Source organism: Ornithorhynchus anatinus, chromosome X1 (genome assembly GCF_004115215.2).
Source record: "Ornithorhynchus anatinus isolate Pmale09 chromosome X1, mOrnAna1.pri.v4, whole genome shotgun sequence".
Taxonomy (NCBI): Eukaryota; Metazoa; Chordata; class Mammalia; order Monotremata; family Ornithorhynchidae; genus Ornithorhynchus; species Ornithorhynchus anatinus.
Window position 1 is genome coordinate 112,853,438 of NC_041749.1, and position 17,798 is coordinate 112,871,235.

At 48.7% G+C, this 17,798-nt stretch overlaps 1 protein-coding gene across 2 annotated transcripts in view; it reads left to right on the forward strand.

Annotated features, from left to right (window-relative positions):
• Positions 1-17,798, forward strand: part of ARHGEF18 (Rho/Rac guanine nucleotide exchange factor 18) — a 121,684-nt gene that overhangs the window by 22,750 nt on the left and 81,136 nt on the right. For both annotated transcript variants that reach the window (XM_029050332.2, XM_039910101.1), the window contains exons 2-4: positions 3,951-4,084; positions 12,181-12,641; positions 15,279-15,471. In XM_029050332.2, the coding sequence (XP_028906165.2) occupies positions 4,070-4,084; positions 12,181-12,641; positions 15,279-15,471 (669 nt within the window). In that variant the 5' untranslated portion in view covers positions 3,951-4,069. The remainder of the gene's footprint in view (positions 1-3,950; positions 4,085-12,180; positions 12,642-15,278; positions 15,472-17,798) is intronic.

The window sequence follows — 17,798 nt, forward strand, 5'->3', positions numbered from 1 at the left end:
GGATCCTGGCCAAATCCCAGAGATGGGTGGTTCCTGAGGAAAACCTTTGGCCTTGCTTTTCCCAATCCTGAGCTTCCAATCTGCCTGCTACTATGCCAACGAATGTCTCAATAGTTGAGAGAGCTTTTTCACCAACCTTGCAGATAGTCACAAGCCCAGGGGCTGACATAGAACAATGTGGCTCCCTCATTGTTTAGTTTGTTTTTTTGGGTTTTTATGGGGGTTGTTACTATGTGTCTCACACTGTTCTAAGGGTTGGGGTAGATACAAATTAATTAGGTTGGACACAGTCCCTGTCCTGCATGGGGTTTACAGTCTAATAATAATTATGATAGCAGTACTTGTAAAGCTCTTACTATGTGTCAAGCACTGTTCTAGTGCTGGGGAAGACACAAGATAATCAGATCAGACACAGTCCCTGTCCCACAAAGGACTCACAGTCTAAATAGAAAGGAGAACAGGTATCACATTCCCATTTTACAGATGAGGTAACTGAGGCAGAGAGAAATGAAGTGATTTGCCCCAGGCCACACAGCAGGCATGTGGCAGAGCTGGGATTAGAACCCAGTTCCTCTTACTGTCAGGCTCTTGCTCTTTCCACTAGGCTAAAGTGGTTCTCTTAGATTAGGAGCCTCATGTGGCACAGGGACTACGTCCGAACTGCCATTGATTGTATCAACCTCAGCCACGCATGGACTCATGGGTGAACTTCACCATCTGTAGTGTCATCCTCAAATACAAAGAATAATGATTTGAATTTACCTGGATTTTTTGGGGGGGTGGGAGGTTGGGGAGGTGCTTAGGGTAGTGGGGAAACACATTTCCAAGACTCCTTCCCTGGCAGTCCTCTTTTCCACTTATCCCACATCCTTTTGAGTCACCCTTGCACTAGGCTTTGCACTCTATATTCACCCCTTCCTCAGCCCCACAGCACCTATGTCCATATCCATAATTTATTTATTTGTAATAATGTCCGTCTCCCCATCTAGACAGCAAGCTCTTTGTGGGCAGGGAACGTGTCTACCAATTCTAATAATAATAATAATAATGATGATGGTATTTGTTAAGTGCTTACTATATGTCAAGCACTCTTCTAAGCGCTGGGGTAGATACAAGCTAATTAGATTGGACACAGTTCCTGTCCCAAATGGGCTCACAATCTTAATCCCTGTTTTATAGATGAGTAACTGAGGTCCAGAGAAGTGAAGTGATTTGCCCAAGGTCACACAGCAGGCAAGTGGCAGAGCTGGGATTAGAACCCTGGTCCTTCTGACTCGAAGGCCAATATAACTCTCTTTATATTGTACTCTCCCAAGAGCTTTAGTACAGTGCTCTACACACACTAAGAGATCAATAAATACAATTGACTGATTGATTGATTGGGAAATCCAGCAGTTAACTTCCCTGGCTTGACATGGATTCTGCTTTTTCTCCCATTGTCCGTTGGAATTCTGCCCCAAATAAAGCCAAGGGCACCTTTATGACTTTGATCCATGAACTTGACATTGTTTTGCGTTCATTGCTTTTGCCACATTTCCTTGAGGGAGAAGAGGCATTTGAGGACCAAATGATCCGCTTTTGGGATCTGAGCTTTCACCTAAATTGCTTTGCAAACCCTTAGAATCCTGTTTTCAGCTTTGGTTACATGAATAAACTGCTCTCTTTTGGTCCGAGCCCAGGTGCCCCCATTTACTATGTATAAGTGGGTACGTTTTACCTACCCACTGGACACTGTCTGCTCTCAGAAGGAATCCCTGCTATAAAGTGAAGGATGCCTGCTAAGGGTGCGTCAGTAGGAAACAATGGGGATTTTACTTATTTTGCTGCAGGCTAAATAACCTTGCAAAGAAGAAGCAGTTCGAGTAATGCTTTTTATTGGGCAAATTTTCTATATCTCTAACCCCAATAATCATTTGGTATTTGCTAAATGCCAATTAAAAGCCAGGCACTAGGGAGGTTACAAGATAATCAGATCAGACACAGTCCCTTTCCCACATCAGGGTCATGTTTCAGAGGAATAGTAATTTAGTAATCCCAGCTCCACCACTTGTCTGCTGTGTGACCTTGGACAAGTCACTTCACTTCTCTATGCCTCAGTTACCTCATCTGTAAAACAGGGATTAAGATTGTGAGCCCATATAGGACAGGGACTGTGTCCAACCTGATTAGCTTGTGTCTACCCCAGTGCTTAGAAGAGTGCTTGACATAGAGTAAGCGCTTAACAAATACCATCATCATTATTATTATTAGAATTGGTAGACATTTTTTAAGTGCTTACTATAGGCAGAGCACTGTACTAAGCACTGGGAGAGAATACATAGGTGGGAATTAGATATCGTGCCTGTACCTAATGGGGATTACAATCTAAGAGTATATGTGAGGAGAAGGGACTGGAGACAGACACACCAGGAATGATGAAACAATAAAACAGAACACAGACAAATACAGGAATAAAAGCAAAATTCATAGGGAGCTGTGGCTAAAGGAGCAGAATTTTAGGCTCCTTGAGGCACAGAATTCAGAGCACATCCCTAGCCACAGTCACCGTTACAACAGCTGGTAGTCTTCCCAGGGCTTTATGGAGGCCTCATGTTGGGGGCACTGTTCTCTTTGCCACCGGGGTGGTGGAAGACAGGACAGGATGGAGATTCCTCGATGGTTTGGAGGAGAGCCAGGGCTGGTTCCTGGGGAGGCCGTGAGGCCGGTTGTCCAGTAGGAGGGCTGGTGGGAGAGGTGCCAAGAGCACATGTTACAGAGAGGGAGAGCAGGTGTCTCATTCCCATTTTACAGATGAGAAAGCTGAATCACTGAGCAGTGTTGTAAATAAGAATAATAATGTTGGTATTTGTTAAGCGCTTACTACCTGCACAGCACTGTTCTAAGCGCTGGGGTAGATAAAGGGTAATCAGGTTGTCCCACGTGAGGCTCACAGTCTTAATCCCCATTTTACAGATGAGGTAACTGAGGCACAGAGAAGTTAAGTGACTTGCCCACAGTCACACAGCTGACAAGTTGAGGAGCCGGAATTCGAACCCATGACCTATGACTCCCAAGCCCAGGCTCCTTCCACGGAGCCACGCTGCTTCTCTAAAGCTCGTTGCGGGCAGGGAATGTATCTGTTATATTGTTGTATTGTAAAAATAATTATAATGATAATAATGATGGTATTTGTTAAGCACTTACTATGTGCCAAGCACTGTTCTAAGCGCTGGGGGAGGGCGGATACTAGGTAATCAGGTTGTCCCACGAGGGGCTCACGGTCTTAATCCCCATTTTACAGATGAGATAACTGAGGCACAGAGAAGTTAAATGACTTGCCCAAAGTCAAACAGCTGACAAGTGGTGGAGCTGGGGTTAGAACCCATGACCTCTGACTCCTAAACCTGTGCTTTTTCCACTGAACCACACTGCTTCTCTCCCAAGCGTTTAGTACACTGCTCTGCACACAGTGAGCTCTCAATAAATATGATAGACTGACTTGCCCAGGTCACACAGCAGGCCAGTGGTTGAGCTGGGGCCAGAACCTCGATCTCCAGACTCTAAACCCCATGCTCTTTCCACTAGGCCATGCTGCCACTTAAGGCCCTCTTTCATGGTTTTTGGTGTGGTTGGAGAATGACCCAGAGGCATGAGCTGACTTGTCTAATGCTGAGATAAAAGGGCACTCAGGGCACTTGGAGGGTTTGTTCCTTCCTTCTGACATGGGCCAAGGGGCGGGATGGAACTCTCTGCCAATTTCTTTATGGTGTGGGCTGTTCCTGACCCCAGGGTGAGAAATCCCTCCTCTATCAATCAGTCAGTCGAGGAGATTTATTAAGCACCTGCAGGATACAGAGTTCTATGCTAAACTCTTGGAAGAGTAGAGAGTAAATAGAGATTGCTGGCCTCAAAGAATTTATCACCAGGGGGATCACAATGTCTCTCCCTCCCTCCCTCCCATTTCTCCTCAGGCTCAGAGTGCAAACCATGTGCCCAACCTTATGCCTCCAGTGTCCCTGCTTCAGCCAGTAGCAGCCCAAGAGCTATCTCCACAACTCTGAATGATGAGCAAGGTGTCTTCTTCTCCGACATGGTTGAGGAAAAGGTAAGTGCCCCTTTTGGTCACTAGGCAAAAGCAGAAACTGGTCAGAGGGAGCGAGGCTGCCAGGCCCAAACCTGGATCCTTCACCAACTGCGATCAAGGGCCCCCCACCCCCACCCCCACACACCATGTTTCCCTCCTCCTCTTTCTCCTCTTGCCTCCCTTCCCCGCCCCGCCTCTCCCCATGCCACTGCTGAGCATCTGGGTAGAGATGGTGGTAGCAAAGGGGGAGGGGATGCCAACAGTCTGGAATCTGCACTCGCTGCCCTCTTATGTGCCCTTCCCTAGCAGCGGTGTTGTTGGGGTTGATTAATTGATTAATCAATCAATGATATTTATAGAGCACTAACTGCGTGCAGAGCACTGAACTAAGCACTTGGGAGAGTACAATACAATAATAATTATAGTTTTTGTTAACCGCCTACTATGTGCCAAGCACTATTTTAAGTGCTGGGGTAGATACAAGGTGATCAGGTTGTCCCACGTGAGGCTCACAGTCTCAATCCCCATTTTGCAGATGAGATAACTGAGGCATGGAGAAGTTAAGTGAATTGCCCAGGGTCACACAGCAGTCAAGTGGCCAAGGCAGGATTAGAACTCATAACCTCTGACTCCTAAGCCCACGCTCTTGCCGCTAGGCCATGTAGACGCACAATCCCTGCCTAGGAGGAGCTTACAAAGGGGAGACCAACATTCAAATAAATTACAGATAAGGAAAGCAGAGGACAGGACGTTTTGGAGAAAGTATATCCGTGGAGTCGCTATGAAGCGGGAAATGACTCCACAGCACTTAATAATAATAATAATAATTAAAAGGGGAAGCGGCAGTGTATGATGATTTGGACATAAGTGCTGTGGGGTGGTGTGACTATCAGGTGCTTAAGGAGTACAGACTCACCTAATTAAGTGACACAGAAAGGTGGGTGTCCATATCACAACCTTTGACCCTCACAACCCCAAGTGGGTGCCCGACCTTTGGTGACCCTATGTCCTGGACACATCAGCCACTCACTTTATTCACCTAGGGCAATTCCCTGTTCATATGGGCTAGCAAACGAGAAGGCTGATTTCATCAGGTTGATTCCCATAGGGGATGGTGGGCTGGTACCGTTTTGGAAACTCATTTTCAGGGAATTGGGGTCCAGGACCATTGAACCACTGGGCAAAGGGTGGCAGCTGCTATGAGGTTAAAAACAGCCCCAGCCAGGTCAAGGACAGGGAGCCATTATTTGGAGACGGGTGCATTTGTACTCAGGTGGAAAGGAGTGGGTGAATTTAGACAGGGAGAGTCCCACTGGGTTGCTTCTACCTTAATTTGGTCCTGCTGACTAAAACAATTCAAAATTCCCATTTTGGCCCATCCTGGCTCCTCCTCCTCTTCTAAGGGGCTTTGAAAGGAAACAGCTGACCACCGCTAGAGAAATATGAATTTTTTTTTCCAAACTTTGGAAAACTTCTTGAGGTGGAAAATCAGACTTTTAAGCCCAGAGTCTTGCCCCCTGCTGGAAGACAACTTCTTGTGCTGAGGGTCACTAAGTGTATGGATCCTTGGCTCCTCTGGCCAATGAGGAGCCCCCCTCCCACCCTGTGGCCAACGAGGAGCCCCCCTCCTTTGTGGCCAAAAAGGACTCCCTCACTTCTATGGCCAACAAAAGTTCCCTTTCCTCCATGGACAACAAAAGGTCCCTCTCCTCTGAGGCCAAGGAGCTGGGCTCAACTGGGACCATACTAAGGAGGCACTCTTGAGACGGCCGACAGTATCTCCCTTTGGGAGGTGATCTGGCTCTTGGGGACATACATTCCTGCAGGCTTGTTATGGGGGAAGGATGAAGACTGGAGCTGGAGCCATCACAAAGGCCCTCTTGGCTCAATGTGCAGTGTTTGCTCTGGGGTCTCTCAGTTGTGTGGCTTTTGTCTAGATCCAACTGAATGAGGTCAGATGTGAGCCAGTCCAAACTCTGGGGGTAGGATTCCCCACCCACTCACTGCTGTCAAGAGCCAAAACTGCACTTGAACATCCAACAGCAGAGATCAGAATGTCCTGAAGTATTTACATTTCTACCAGAATGAAAACCAGAGAAATCTGGAGGATTTGGGATACCAGGAACTGTCTCCATCCTGGTAATAATAATAATAATTATAGTATTTTTTAAGCACTTACTACGTGTCAAACATTGTTCTAAACACTGGAGTTGGTAAAAGGTAATCAGGTTGTCCCATGTGGGGCTCACAGTCTTAATCTCCAATTTACAGGTGAGGTAACAGAGGCACGGAGAAGTTGAGTGACTTGCTCAAGGTCACACAGCACGCAACTGGCGGAGCCGGGATTAGAAGCCAGGTCCTCTGACTCTCAAACCCGTGCTCTTGCCACTAGGTCATGCTGCTTCTCCATATTGGCAGTGAAGGCACACACACACATCCACACACGCCTCATTCTGGCTGGAGCCAGAGAATGACAGGTGTATCATTTGGCAGGGAAGCCAATGGTGGGAGAGGGTAGGGGGGTGTTCAGGCCACCCCCAGGTTCCAAAGGTACAAATCAATCAATCCATCATATTTACCAAGTGCTTACTATGTGCAGAGCACCGTACTGGCAATTGGGAGAGTAAAATATGAGAGTTAGCAGAGACATTCCCTGCCCATAACAGCATAGTCTAGAGGGAGAGACAAACACTGATATGAATAAATATTTAATATAATTTAAAGATCTGTACATGAGTGCTGTGGGGTGAGGGTGAATGTCCAAAGGTGTTAGATCCAAGTGCACAGATAATGCAAAAGGGAGAGAGAACCAGGGAATAGAGAGCTTAATTGGGGAAGGCCTCTTGGAGAAGATGTGACCTTATTAATGCTTTGAAGGTGGAGAGAGTGGTGGTCTGGCTTATGTGGAGGGGGAGGAAGTTCCAGGCCAGAGGGAGGATGTGGGAAAGGGGTCGGTGGCAAGATAGACAAGACCGGGGAATGGTGAGTAAGCTGACGGTAGCAGAGTGGAGTGTGTGGGCTGGGCTGTAGTAGGCGGTTAGTGAGGTGAGGTGAGATGGAGGAAGGTGATAGAGTGCTTTAAAGCCAATGTTGAGGAGTTTCTGTTTGATGCAAAGGTGGATGGGACACCACTGGAGGTTCTTGAGGAGTGGGAGACATGGACCGAATGTTTTTGTTGATAAATGATTCGTGCAACAGGTATGGATTGGAATGGGGAGAGACAGAAGGGCAGCGAGGAAGCAGATGCAGTAGTCAAGGTGGAATGGAATGAGTGCTTGGATCAGCAGGGTAACAGTTTGCATGGAGAGGAAAGGGCAGATTTTAGCAATGTTGTAAAGGTAGAACCGACAGGATCTGGTGACAGATTGAATATGTGGTTGATGAATAGAGGACAATGCCAAGGTTACGGGCTTGTGAGATAGGGAGGGTAGTGGTGTTATCTACAGTGATGGGAGGACAAGGTTTCATGGGAAGATAAGGTGAATGTGGCCTAGTGGATAGAACCTGGGCCTGGAAGTCAGAAGGACCTGGGCCCTAATTCCTGCTCTGCTAATTGTCTGCTGGTGACCTTGGGTAAATTACGTAACTTCTCTCTGCTTCAGTTTCCTCATCTGTAAAATGGTGATTGAGACTGTGAGCCCCATGTGGGACAGGGACTGTGACTGACCCAATTAGCTTGAATCTACCCCAGTGCTTAGTATAGTACCTGTCATATAGTAAGAGTTTAAAAATCCCACAGTTATTATTATTATTATTATTAGGAGTTCAGTTTTGACATTTAATTTGCAGAGTAGGCAGAACATCCAAGTAGATATGGCTTGAAGGCAGGAGGAAATGCGAGATTGCAGGGGAGGAGAGAGGTCAGGGCTGGAGATGTAAATTTGGATTCATCAGCAAAGAGATAGTAATTGAAGCCATGCAAGTGAATGAGTTCTCCAAGGGAGTGGTTGTAGAGGGAGAATAGGAGGAGACCTAGATCTGAGCCTTGAAGGATCCTCTACTCTCAGACGGTGGGAGGCAGAGGAGGAGTCAGCAAAAGAGACTGAAAAGGAGCTGTCAGATAGGAAGAGAACCAAGAGAGGACAGTTACAGTGAATCCAAGGTTGGATAAAGTTTCAAGGAGAAGTGGGTGGTCTACAGTATCAAAGGTGGCTGATAGGTCTAGGAGAACTAGTATGGAGTAGAGGCCATTGGAAGAAGGTCATTGGCTACCTTGGGGAGAGCTGTTTCTGTGGAGCAAAAGGTGCGGAAGCCAGATTGGAGGTGATCTAGGAGAGAATTGGAGGAGAGGAAGTGGAAATGGTGGGAGTAAACAACTCTCTCAAGAAGCCTGGAGAAAAATGGTAGGAGGGAAATGGGGTGATAACTGGAAGGAGTCACGGGGTTAAGGGAGGGTTTTGGGTTTTTTAGGATGGGGATACATAGGCAGGTTTGAAAGCATGGGAAGAAGAGGTCAGTCATGAAGCGAAGAAGGGAGGGAGTGAGCACTTTAAAAAAAAAAGTATGAGGGGATGGGGTCAGAAGCCCAGGTGGAGGGGCTAGATTTAGAGAGGAGGTGAGAGAATTCACCTTGAGTTACTGCAGGGAATATAGGGAGAGTCGATGAGGGTGGAGGAGGAGGGGGGATTGGAGAGGAGCAGGGGAGATTTTTAGGGAGATCACGCCTGATGGTTTCAATTTGGTTGATGAAATATTTGACCAGGTCATGAGGGAAAAGAGATGGTGGGGGCTGGGGGACAGGAGATTTTGAGAAGAGATTTAAATGTCGGGAACCTGGTTCCTTCTCTGAGCTAATGGGTCTGCAGCCTCCAGGCAGGGAGGTTCCGTTGTCAGTTCTTTTGATCATAGCTTTGGAGCGCAGCAGAGTCTCACAATAAAACGTTGAGTTCTGGAACGGGGTGAAAATAGGTTAGATGTTCCAGGAAACTCTGGTTGAGCCGGCTTGGCAGCAGCTTCCGAATAGCTCTAAGTCCTCACAGGTCCCAGGTGCTACACAGAGAGCTGGAGGGAAAAGGACATTCTGTGGGGTTTGGTTCTCAGTCCCTAGAAGTCCAGTTCCACCAAATCCTGTTGGATCCAGGTCAGGAAATAACTGGGTTTCCCGAGGTTGGGAGATCTCAAAATCAGGCTCTCCAAGGTTTCACGTTGCTGTTCCATGGGCCTGGAATGACCCAGCATGACCTAGAGGAAAGAGCATGGGTCTGGGAGTCAAAGGACCTGGGTTCTAATGTGACTCTGCCAATTGCTTGCTGTGTGACCTCGGGCAAGTCATTTCACTTCTCTGTGCCTCCATTTCCTCAACTGTAAAATGGGGATAGAATGCTATTCCCTCCTACTTAGAGTGTGAGCCTCATGTGAGACAGGGACTGTGTCCAACCTGATAAGCTTGTATCTACCTTAACGTTTAGAGCAGTGCTTGACACATAGTAAGCGCTTAACAAATACTATAAAACAAACAAACCTAGATCAAACTAGATTCCCCCCAGCCTTCCCAGACTGCCAAATGTCCAGTGCCCTCCTGGAGTGTGTATGTACTAAGCACTGGAGTAGGTGCAAGGTAATCAGATTGGACCCAGTCCATGTCCTACCCAGGGCTCACTCTTAATTTCCATTTTATAGTTGAGGTAACTGAGGCCCAGAGGAGCGAAGTGCCTTGCCCAAGATCACACAGCAGACAAGTGGCAGAGCCGGGATTAGAACCTAGATCCTTCTGACTTCCAGGCCCTTGCTCTGTCCACTGGGCCATGCTGCTTCCCATTGGGCACACACACCTTCTAACTGCACTGCCTTCTTCCAATCACCTGGTTACCAAACTGGGAGACTCCATCTTGGCCCTCAATCAGGGATCCCTGAATGTTTCCAGCTACCACTTGCCATTGAGACAGAACCCACAGTGTGCCAATCTCCTGGTAACAGGACAGAGCAGATGAGAGATTTTAATGCCTGGCTGGCCCTTGCATCCTGGCTGTCAATCAATCAATCAAATGTATTGAGCTCTTACTGTATGAGAAGCACTACACTAAGCACTCGGGAGAGTACGGTGTTAAAGAGTTGGTAGATGCGTTCTCTGTCTACCTATATGTTAAACTCTATGGATACACTTACCAGAAGGACTTTATGACAGAAGATGGGATGTTCTGAAGAGGGTGTGTCCATGGAGGGAGTGGCTTCGGATCGGAAATGACCCAGCATTTGAAAAAGAGACACGTTTCCTGCCCACAACGAGAAGCAATGTGGTCTAGTGGTTAGAGGCATGGGACTGGGCCCCAGAAGGAGTTGGGTTTTAATCCCTGCTCCTCCACTTGTCTGCTTTGTGACCTTGGGCAAATCGATTCACTTCTGCATGCCCAGTTACCTCATCTGTAAAATGGGGATTAAGACTGTGAGCCCCATGCAGGACTGTGTCCAACTTCATCAGTTTGTATCTACCCCAGGGCTTAGTACAGTGCCTGGCCCATAGTAAGCGCTTAACAAATACCATTTAAAAAAATCTAAAAAACCTGCCATGGAACCTAATCCCTTGAATCTGTAAAATGGTTGTCTTTTTCCAAAATGCTTTCAGGACCATTATCCCATTTCATCCTCACAACATTCCTGTGTGGAAAGGTTAGTGGACTTGAACATTTTGATCTCAATTTTACAGATGAGGAAACTGAGGCCCAAAGAGGTGACTGAGGTCAAAGTGTAGGTCAGTGGCCCAGCTAGGACTGGAATGAAATCCCCAGGCACCACTATGAGACCTAGAAGCCAGGTCTCCTGACTCCCAAGCCCATGCTCTTTCCATTAGACCACACTACTCCTCAAAAGAGGGTATGTGTTAGAGAAGGGGGAGAGAGGTGTGAGTCCCTGCTGGTATCCAGACCCCCTTCTGCACCCCCTAGTTCTCACTGATAGGCACCTGGATTCTAATCCCGGCTTCTCCACGTGTCGGCTGTGTGACCTTAATAATAATAATAATGTTGGTATTTGTTAAGCGCTTACTATGTGCAGAGCACTGTTCTAAGCGCTGGGGTAAACACAGGGGAATCAGGTTGTCCCACGTGGGGCTCACAGTCTTAATCCCCATTTTACAGATGAGGGAACTGAGGCACAGAGAAGTTAAGTGACTTGCCCACAGTCACACAGCTGACAAGTGGCAGAGCTGGGATTCGAACTCATGAGCCCTGACTCCAAAGCCCGTGCTCTTTCCACTGCACCACGCTGCTTCTCTAGGGCAAGACACTTCACTTCTCTAGGCTTCAATTCCCCCATCTGGAAAATGGGGATTAAGACTGGGAGCCCCATGTGGGACAGGGATTGTGCCCAACCTGATTAACTCGTAACGACCCCAGTGCTTTGAACAGTGCTTGGCACATAGTCAGCACTTAATAATAATAATGTTGGTATTTGTTAAGCGCTTACTATGTGCCGAGCACTGTTCTAAGCGCTGGGGTAGACACAGGGGAATCAGGTTGTCCCACGTGGGGCTCACAGTCTTAATCCCCATTTTACAGATGAGGGAACTGAGGCCCAGAGAAGTGAAGTGACTTGCCCACAGTCACACAGCCGACAAGTGGCAGAGCTGGGATTCGAACTCAGGAGCCCTGACTCCAAAGCCCGTGCTCTTTCCACTGCACCACGCTGCTTCTCTAGGGCAAGACACTTCACTTCTCTAGGCTTCAATTCCCCCATCTGGAAAATGGGGATTAAGACTGGGAGCCCCATGTGGGACAGGGATTGTGCCCAACCTGATTAACTCGTAACGACCCCAGTGCTTTGAACAGTGCTTGGCACATAGTCAGCACTTAATAATAATAATGTTGGTATTTGTTAAGCGCTTACTATGTGCCGAGCACTGTTCTAAGCGCTGGGGTAGACACAGGGGAATCAGGTTGTCCCACGTGGGGCTCACAGTCTTAATCCCCATTTTACAGATGAGGGAACTGAGGCCCAGAGAAGTGAAGTGACTTGCCCACAGTCACACAGCCGACAAGTGGCAGAGCTGGGATTCGAACTCAGGAGCCCTGACTCCAAAGCCCATGCTCTTTCCACTGAGCCACGCTGCTTCTCCAAGTACTTAACAAGTACCATAATAGTGATGATAAGGGTAGCTTTATAACTTGACTTATTCTTAACAGGATGACTCTTCGTCTATGGAGCTGGAAGCGCACAGCAGTTCCGAGGACCTTCTTTCCCTAGACCCCATCCTTCCGGGAACCGAGTTTTATGAAGACTTGGGCCTCTTGGACCCCTTAGAAAGCTGCACCCCTCCAGAAACGGAGCTCCCCAGCACCCCAACTTGTCCCCACCCAAAAGAAGTGTTCAAACCCTCTGGCGAGAACTTTCACAGCCTGACCAGTTTGAAGTCGCTTTACTGTGTGGTGCATTATGGGGAAGCCAGCTGCCACTTCCTGAGCAACAACAATGTCTGTTCTTGTGTGGCTGGGCCCCAGGATCCCCATGCTAGGACTGCATGCCTGGACTCACCAGGGGAAGAGGGCAAGGGAGATGACTTCTTTCCCATCTTGGTACGGTCTATGTCGACCTCCCGGAGGCACAGCTGGGAAAACCCCATGTCGTCCACAGAGAGCAAGCGCAGGTAAGAAAGATATGGCAGTGAAGAAGAGGAGCCCATGGGGAAGAAGAAGAGGGAGTGTTGGCAAAGGGGCAACAAGGTGTTAAAATTAAGCCACCTTCAGCCAGCCAACTAAGAGCTTTCTCCACTGGCTTAATCGGCCCTGACCTCTTCTCGTTCCTTTGTGGGGGGGAGGGGGAGGAGGGGCCGGCAGGGAGCCATCCCGCCCGCCCAGGAAATGTATTTATTGGCTCAACTGGCAGGGGATGGGGCGCTCACCCCAGTGCCCTGGCTTCATCACCACCCAAGGAAGGAGGCGATTACGCTACCCCCTCCTCTCCATTCATTCCCCAGGGGCACAACTCTTGGGGAGTCTGGGCTGGGGGCGTGGGGGGGCGTGGGGGGGAGCTTGTTCCTCCAATACTTAATCTCACACACACGCGCACGTATATGGCTAAACAGTACTGTGCAGCCCAAGACTTTCCAGTTCCAAATCTCTCAGCAATATAAAATTCTCCTTCAAATAAATAAAGAACAAAAACGCAGACAAACTCTTATTTTGGCTGAGGTCACTCTGACCAGACAGTTTCTGTCTGGGTCTCTACCTCTGTGTGCGTGCGCATGTGTTTGTGTGTGTGTATGTGTGTGTGTGTGTGTCTGTGTGTCTCTCCCTCACTGACCCAGGGCTTCCCAACCTCGATGCAGACAGTCCACACGGTGATTGTGTTGGAATGTGCAGACAGCCCAGATTTTCAACGGCTGCTGGGTGGTCCGCCTCCTTCTTTGGGGTCTGCTCAGGAACTCTTCCTCCTCTTCCTTCTTCACCTTCTCTCCATCCTCTTCCTACCCCTCCTGCTCCTTTGTCCTCTCTTTCCCTCCTCCCCTTCCTCTCTCTCCCCTGCCCTGTTTTTTTTTATTGTTATGGTATTTGTTAAGCACTTACTATGTGTCAGGCACTGAACTAAGCACTAGGAGAGGGATGAGTTAATCAGGTCGGACTCAATCCATGTCTCACATGGGGCTCACAGTCTTAATCGCCATTTTACAGCTGAAGTAACTGAGGCCCACAGAAGTGAAGTGACTTGCCCAAGGTCACACAGCCGACAAGCGGCGGAGCCGGAATGAGAACCCAGGTCCTCCTGACTCACAGGCCCGTGCTCTATCCACTAGGCCATGCTACTTCTCTCCTCCTCCGCTTCCTTCTTAAAAGATGGGAGAATGATTTTCACCTCAGAGTAGCACCAAGAGAGGGCATGAGCTGTCCTGGGCCCTCCTCTTTAAAAGGGAGTGAGATTGCTCACTCTGTCCTGCACGACAGGGACCCCCCAGGTGGTGTCTTTGACTGTGTCCAGAAGCATACCATATTAGTACACAAAATGTCCTGGGTCATTTCTGCACCTGCCCCAGAACATCCTTCTCAGGCGTGGGGCAGCCTTAGTCTTGTTTGGTTTGCCCTCAGTGAGTGGGTTTGTTGTTTTTGTTTTTGCATTTTATGGTATTTGGTAAGCACCTACTTCCTTATAAGCACTGTACTAAACTCTGGGGTAGATACAAGATAACCAGATTGGATACAGTCCATGTCCCTCGTGGGGCTCACAGTCTTAATCCCCATTTTACAGATGAAGTAACTGAAGCACGGAGAAGTGAAGTGACCTGCCCAAGACCACACAGCAGACAATTGGCTGGGATTAGAACTCAGATCCTCTGACTCCTAGGCCCACGCACTTTCCACTAGACCACGCTGCTTCCCACAAGTTTGTTCTGCTGAGACGGGCTGATGGTCTTTCCTTGTTTAGGAGGGCCATCTTGGTCATTTTCCTAGGCCCCACTTTGTGGGGTGGGGAGAGGGCGTGTCAATAACCAGTTCCTCTGCTTCCACATGGCCAGAGTGGCACCTCCAGGAACAGATGCAGTGTGGCCTAGAGGATAGAGCATGGGCCCGGGAGTCAGAAGGACCCAGGTTCCAATGTCTGCTGTGTGACCTTGGGCAAATCACTTCACTTCTTTGGGCCTCAGTTACTCCATCTGTAAAATGGGGATTGAAACTGTGAGCCGCATGAGGGACAGGGACTCTGTCCAGCCCTATTTGCTTGTATCCACTGCAGTGCTTAGTACAGTGCCTGACACATAGTAAGTGCTTAACAAATACCATTATTAGTATTATGTGTTAGACCCTTACTTCAGCCCAGCTCTTGGATAGTACAAAGCAGAGGTTTCCTGTGACAAGGAGGAGAACGAGCCTTCCCACCCAGATTGCACTCTCCCCTTCCTGGGGCCCCTTCCCAACCTCTCCACCAGATTTTTGTGGGCTTTACGCTTCCCCGTGTTAAACATATTGATCTCACTGTCAGCGAGGACCAAACTTGTCATCCAGGGGGGACTGTTTTGACTTCTCCCGCCTTATAAGGTGCACTAGCAGTTATCTTTGGCACAGCTCTTCGAAGGTCTTTATCAAGCATGGCTTCGCTCCCAGGTTATATTGTTGTTTCATGGTGTGTGTGTGTGTGTGTGTGTATGTCTCCCCCAGTTTGCCTCCCAGCCACGGTCATACAGGCAGCGGCAGATACAGGCCAGTGATGGATTTGCTGTGGGCCCAAATGGACTTAAGAAAGTGAGGGGGTCTGGCTTCCTCCTCCTGTCTCTGGCCTCTCCCCTAAGTAGGCTCAGCCTCGACGCCTCAGATTTGGGAAGCGACGAGGAGAGAGGTCTGCCCAGAACATCGGCCAGCTGTTCACTGAATCTGCCCAGGGGGTCATTCAGAGGCTGTCTCGAAGGTGACAGAAACAGACTTGGGAATGCGGAGGAAGTTCCCGAGACTCTCCCCGAGGCCAGCGAAAGGGACCCAAAAGGCTTGGTGAGTTTGGGTGAGGCCTGGGTCCTGCCTGAAAAGCTCTCCCTCAACTCCCTCATGTTGGATTGCAAAACTAAAGCTTTGCTTCTTCCCGAGGCCGGGCCTCATGACATCAAAACCGTTGGATGCAGCCAAGCCCACTTCAGTCCAATTCGAAGCCTCAGAGGAAAAGCCTCACACGGCTTGGCTTATGTGGCTGTCTTTCAACACATGGAGACTTCTCCTTTTTGTTCTCCTTTCTGGCCTGCATAGGCTGACCTAGGGACAGCTGCATGGATTTTAGTCTCTCACTTTCTGTCGAAAGATAACCTCCAGGAACTCAGGGGTCGGGGAGTAGTGGAGGCTTTGTAAATGAGGAAAGATCCACACAGATGCCATGCAGTTTCTCCAGGAGAGCCCCTGATGACAGCAGCTTAGAGAAGGATAACATTTTTCACTCTGGGAATGGTTTTCCCCTAAAGGATGGCCACCACCTTACCCGCCAAATATTACCACGGCTGCAAAAACAACTTGAGCATATGTCCTGCTGACTGTGGGACATACCTTTCCCCTCTTGACCACTGGTGCCCGAGCCATTCTCACCCCAAATGGCAAGAGGTCCAAAAAGGGCACTGTTGTAGCTTCAGGTGTGCAAGAGATTTCTCTCTCATCATCCTCAAGGGTATTTATTGAGAGCTTACTGTGTGCAGAGCACTCTACTGAGCATTTAAGAGACTGCAATACAACGAAGTTGGTAGACACTTTCCCTGCCCACAACTCGACATGTCTACAAACTCTGGTTTTTTGGTGGTCTTTGTTTGTTTGTTTTAATGATAATGTTAAGCATTTAATATGTGCCAGGCACTGTACTAAGCGCTGTGGTAGATACAAGGTAATCCGGTTGGACATAGTCCATGTCCCACATGGGGCTCACAATCTTAATTCCCATTTTACAGATGAGGTAGCTGAGGCACAGAAAAGTGAAGTGACTTGCCCAAGGTCACAGAGCAGACAAGTGGCAGAGGTAGGATAAGAACCCAGGTCCTTCTGACTGACAGGCCCATGCTCTATCCACTAGGCAATGCTGCTTCTCTGTATCTCCCAAGCGTTTAGTACGGTGCTCTGCACAGAGCAAGTGCTCAATACATGCCAATGATTGATTGAATCTCACTAGGGGGTACAATCTGGTCAACAGCAGCACCATCCTGGAACCCAGGAAGGAGTGAGGGAGGCAACTAAACCACCACGTGAGAAATAGAAGTGGGGAAAGAGAATGGCTGCACCCCCTCTTTTTCATCCTTTTTGGTGCTTCCCAGCTGGGTGGGTCATGCAATCCTGTCGCCTGACTATCTGCAGTCACTTGCTTCCCACCCTCTCTTTCTAGGCAAGGTAGAACTTGTTAGTAGAACTTGCCCATCACTCCTTCAGTGCTTTGCTCTAATAATAATAATGCTGGTATTTGTTAAGCACTTACTATGTGCCAAGCACTGCGGTAGATACAAGGTAATCAGGTTGTCCCACGTGGGGCTCATGGTCTTAATCCCCATTTTACAATGAGGGAACTGAGGCATAGAGAAGTAAAGTGACTTACCCAAAGTCACAAAGCTGACAAGTGGCAGAGCCGGGATTAGAACCCATGACCTCTGACTCCCAAGCCCGGGCTCTTTCCACTAAGCCACGCTGCTTCTCTAAGCCAACTAGGTCTCTGCCCAGTCCAGCTGAAGAGAAAACATACGCGGCCCCTGCTTGTTGCTCACCAGATTTGCCTCTATGGAATCAGGAACAGGCACCGGGATGGAGATGAGGAAGTTCTGGAACAACATAGGCTAGGAGACAAAGCGCAGGGCCTTAATGTCCCAGCACCCGCCGGGGCACAGAAAAATGGCAGTCAGGGTTCATCTCTTGGCAACCCACCCTTGTTCCCACTTTCACCCTCCCTTCCCCTTTCAAGAGGACCAACTCCCTCACCAAGTTTTTCCCTGGTCCTCTTGGGCCCATTTGCAGTGCTCTCATCCACGCTGGCATTGTGCCTGGAACAGCTTCCTCATCTCCTCAGAAACCACTTCTGAGAAATATCCTGGCTGTCCCATCCGAGAGCTGCTCTTTGGCAGAGGTAGGGGTTCTCCTTATCTTTCTCGTCAGTATTTATTGATAATCCCTCGTGCGGTGCTCTGAATTCATCACTGTGGGAGTGAATTGGACTGAAATGGTGTTGGCTGCATCGGCTTGGCGTGCAAATTTGAAGAGCTTCTTGGAGAGTTGGGGTCCCTGTTTCTTGGGGCGGGTCTCCCCTGCTGTGAAGTATCAGAGTACGCTGAGGCCGGTACCTCACCCATCAGCATCCTCGTCCC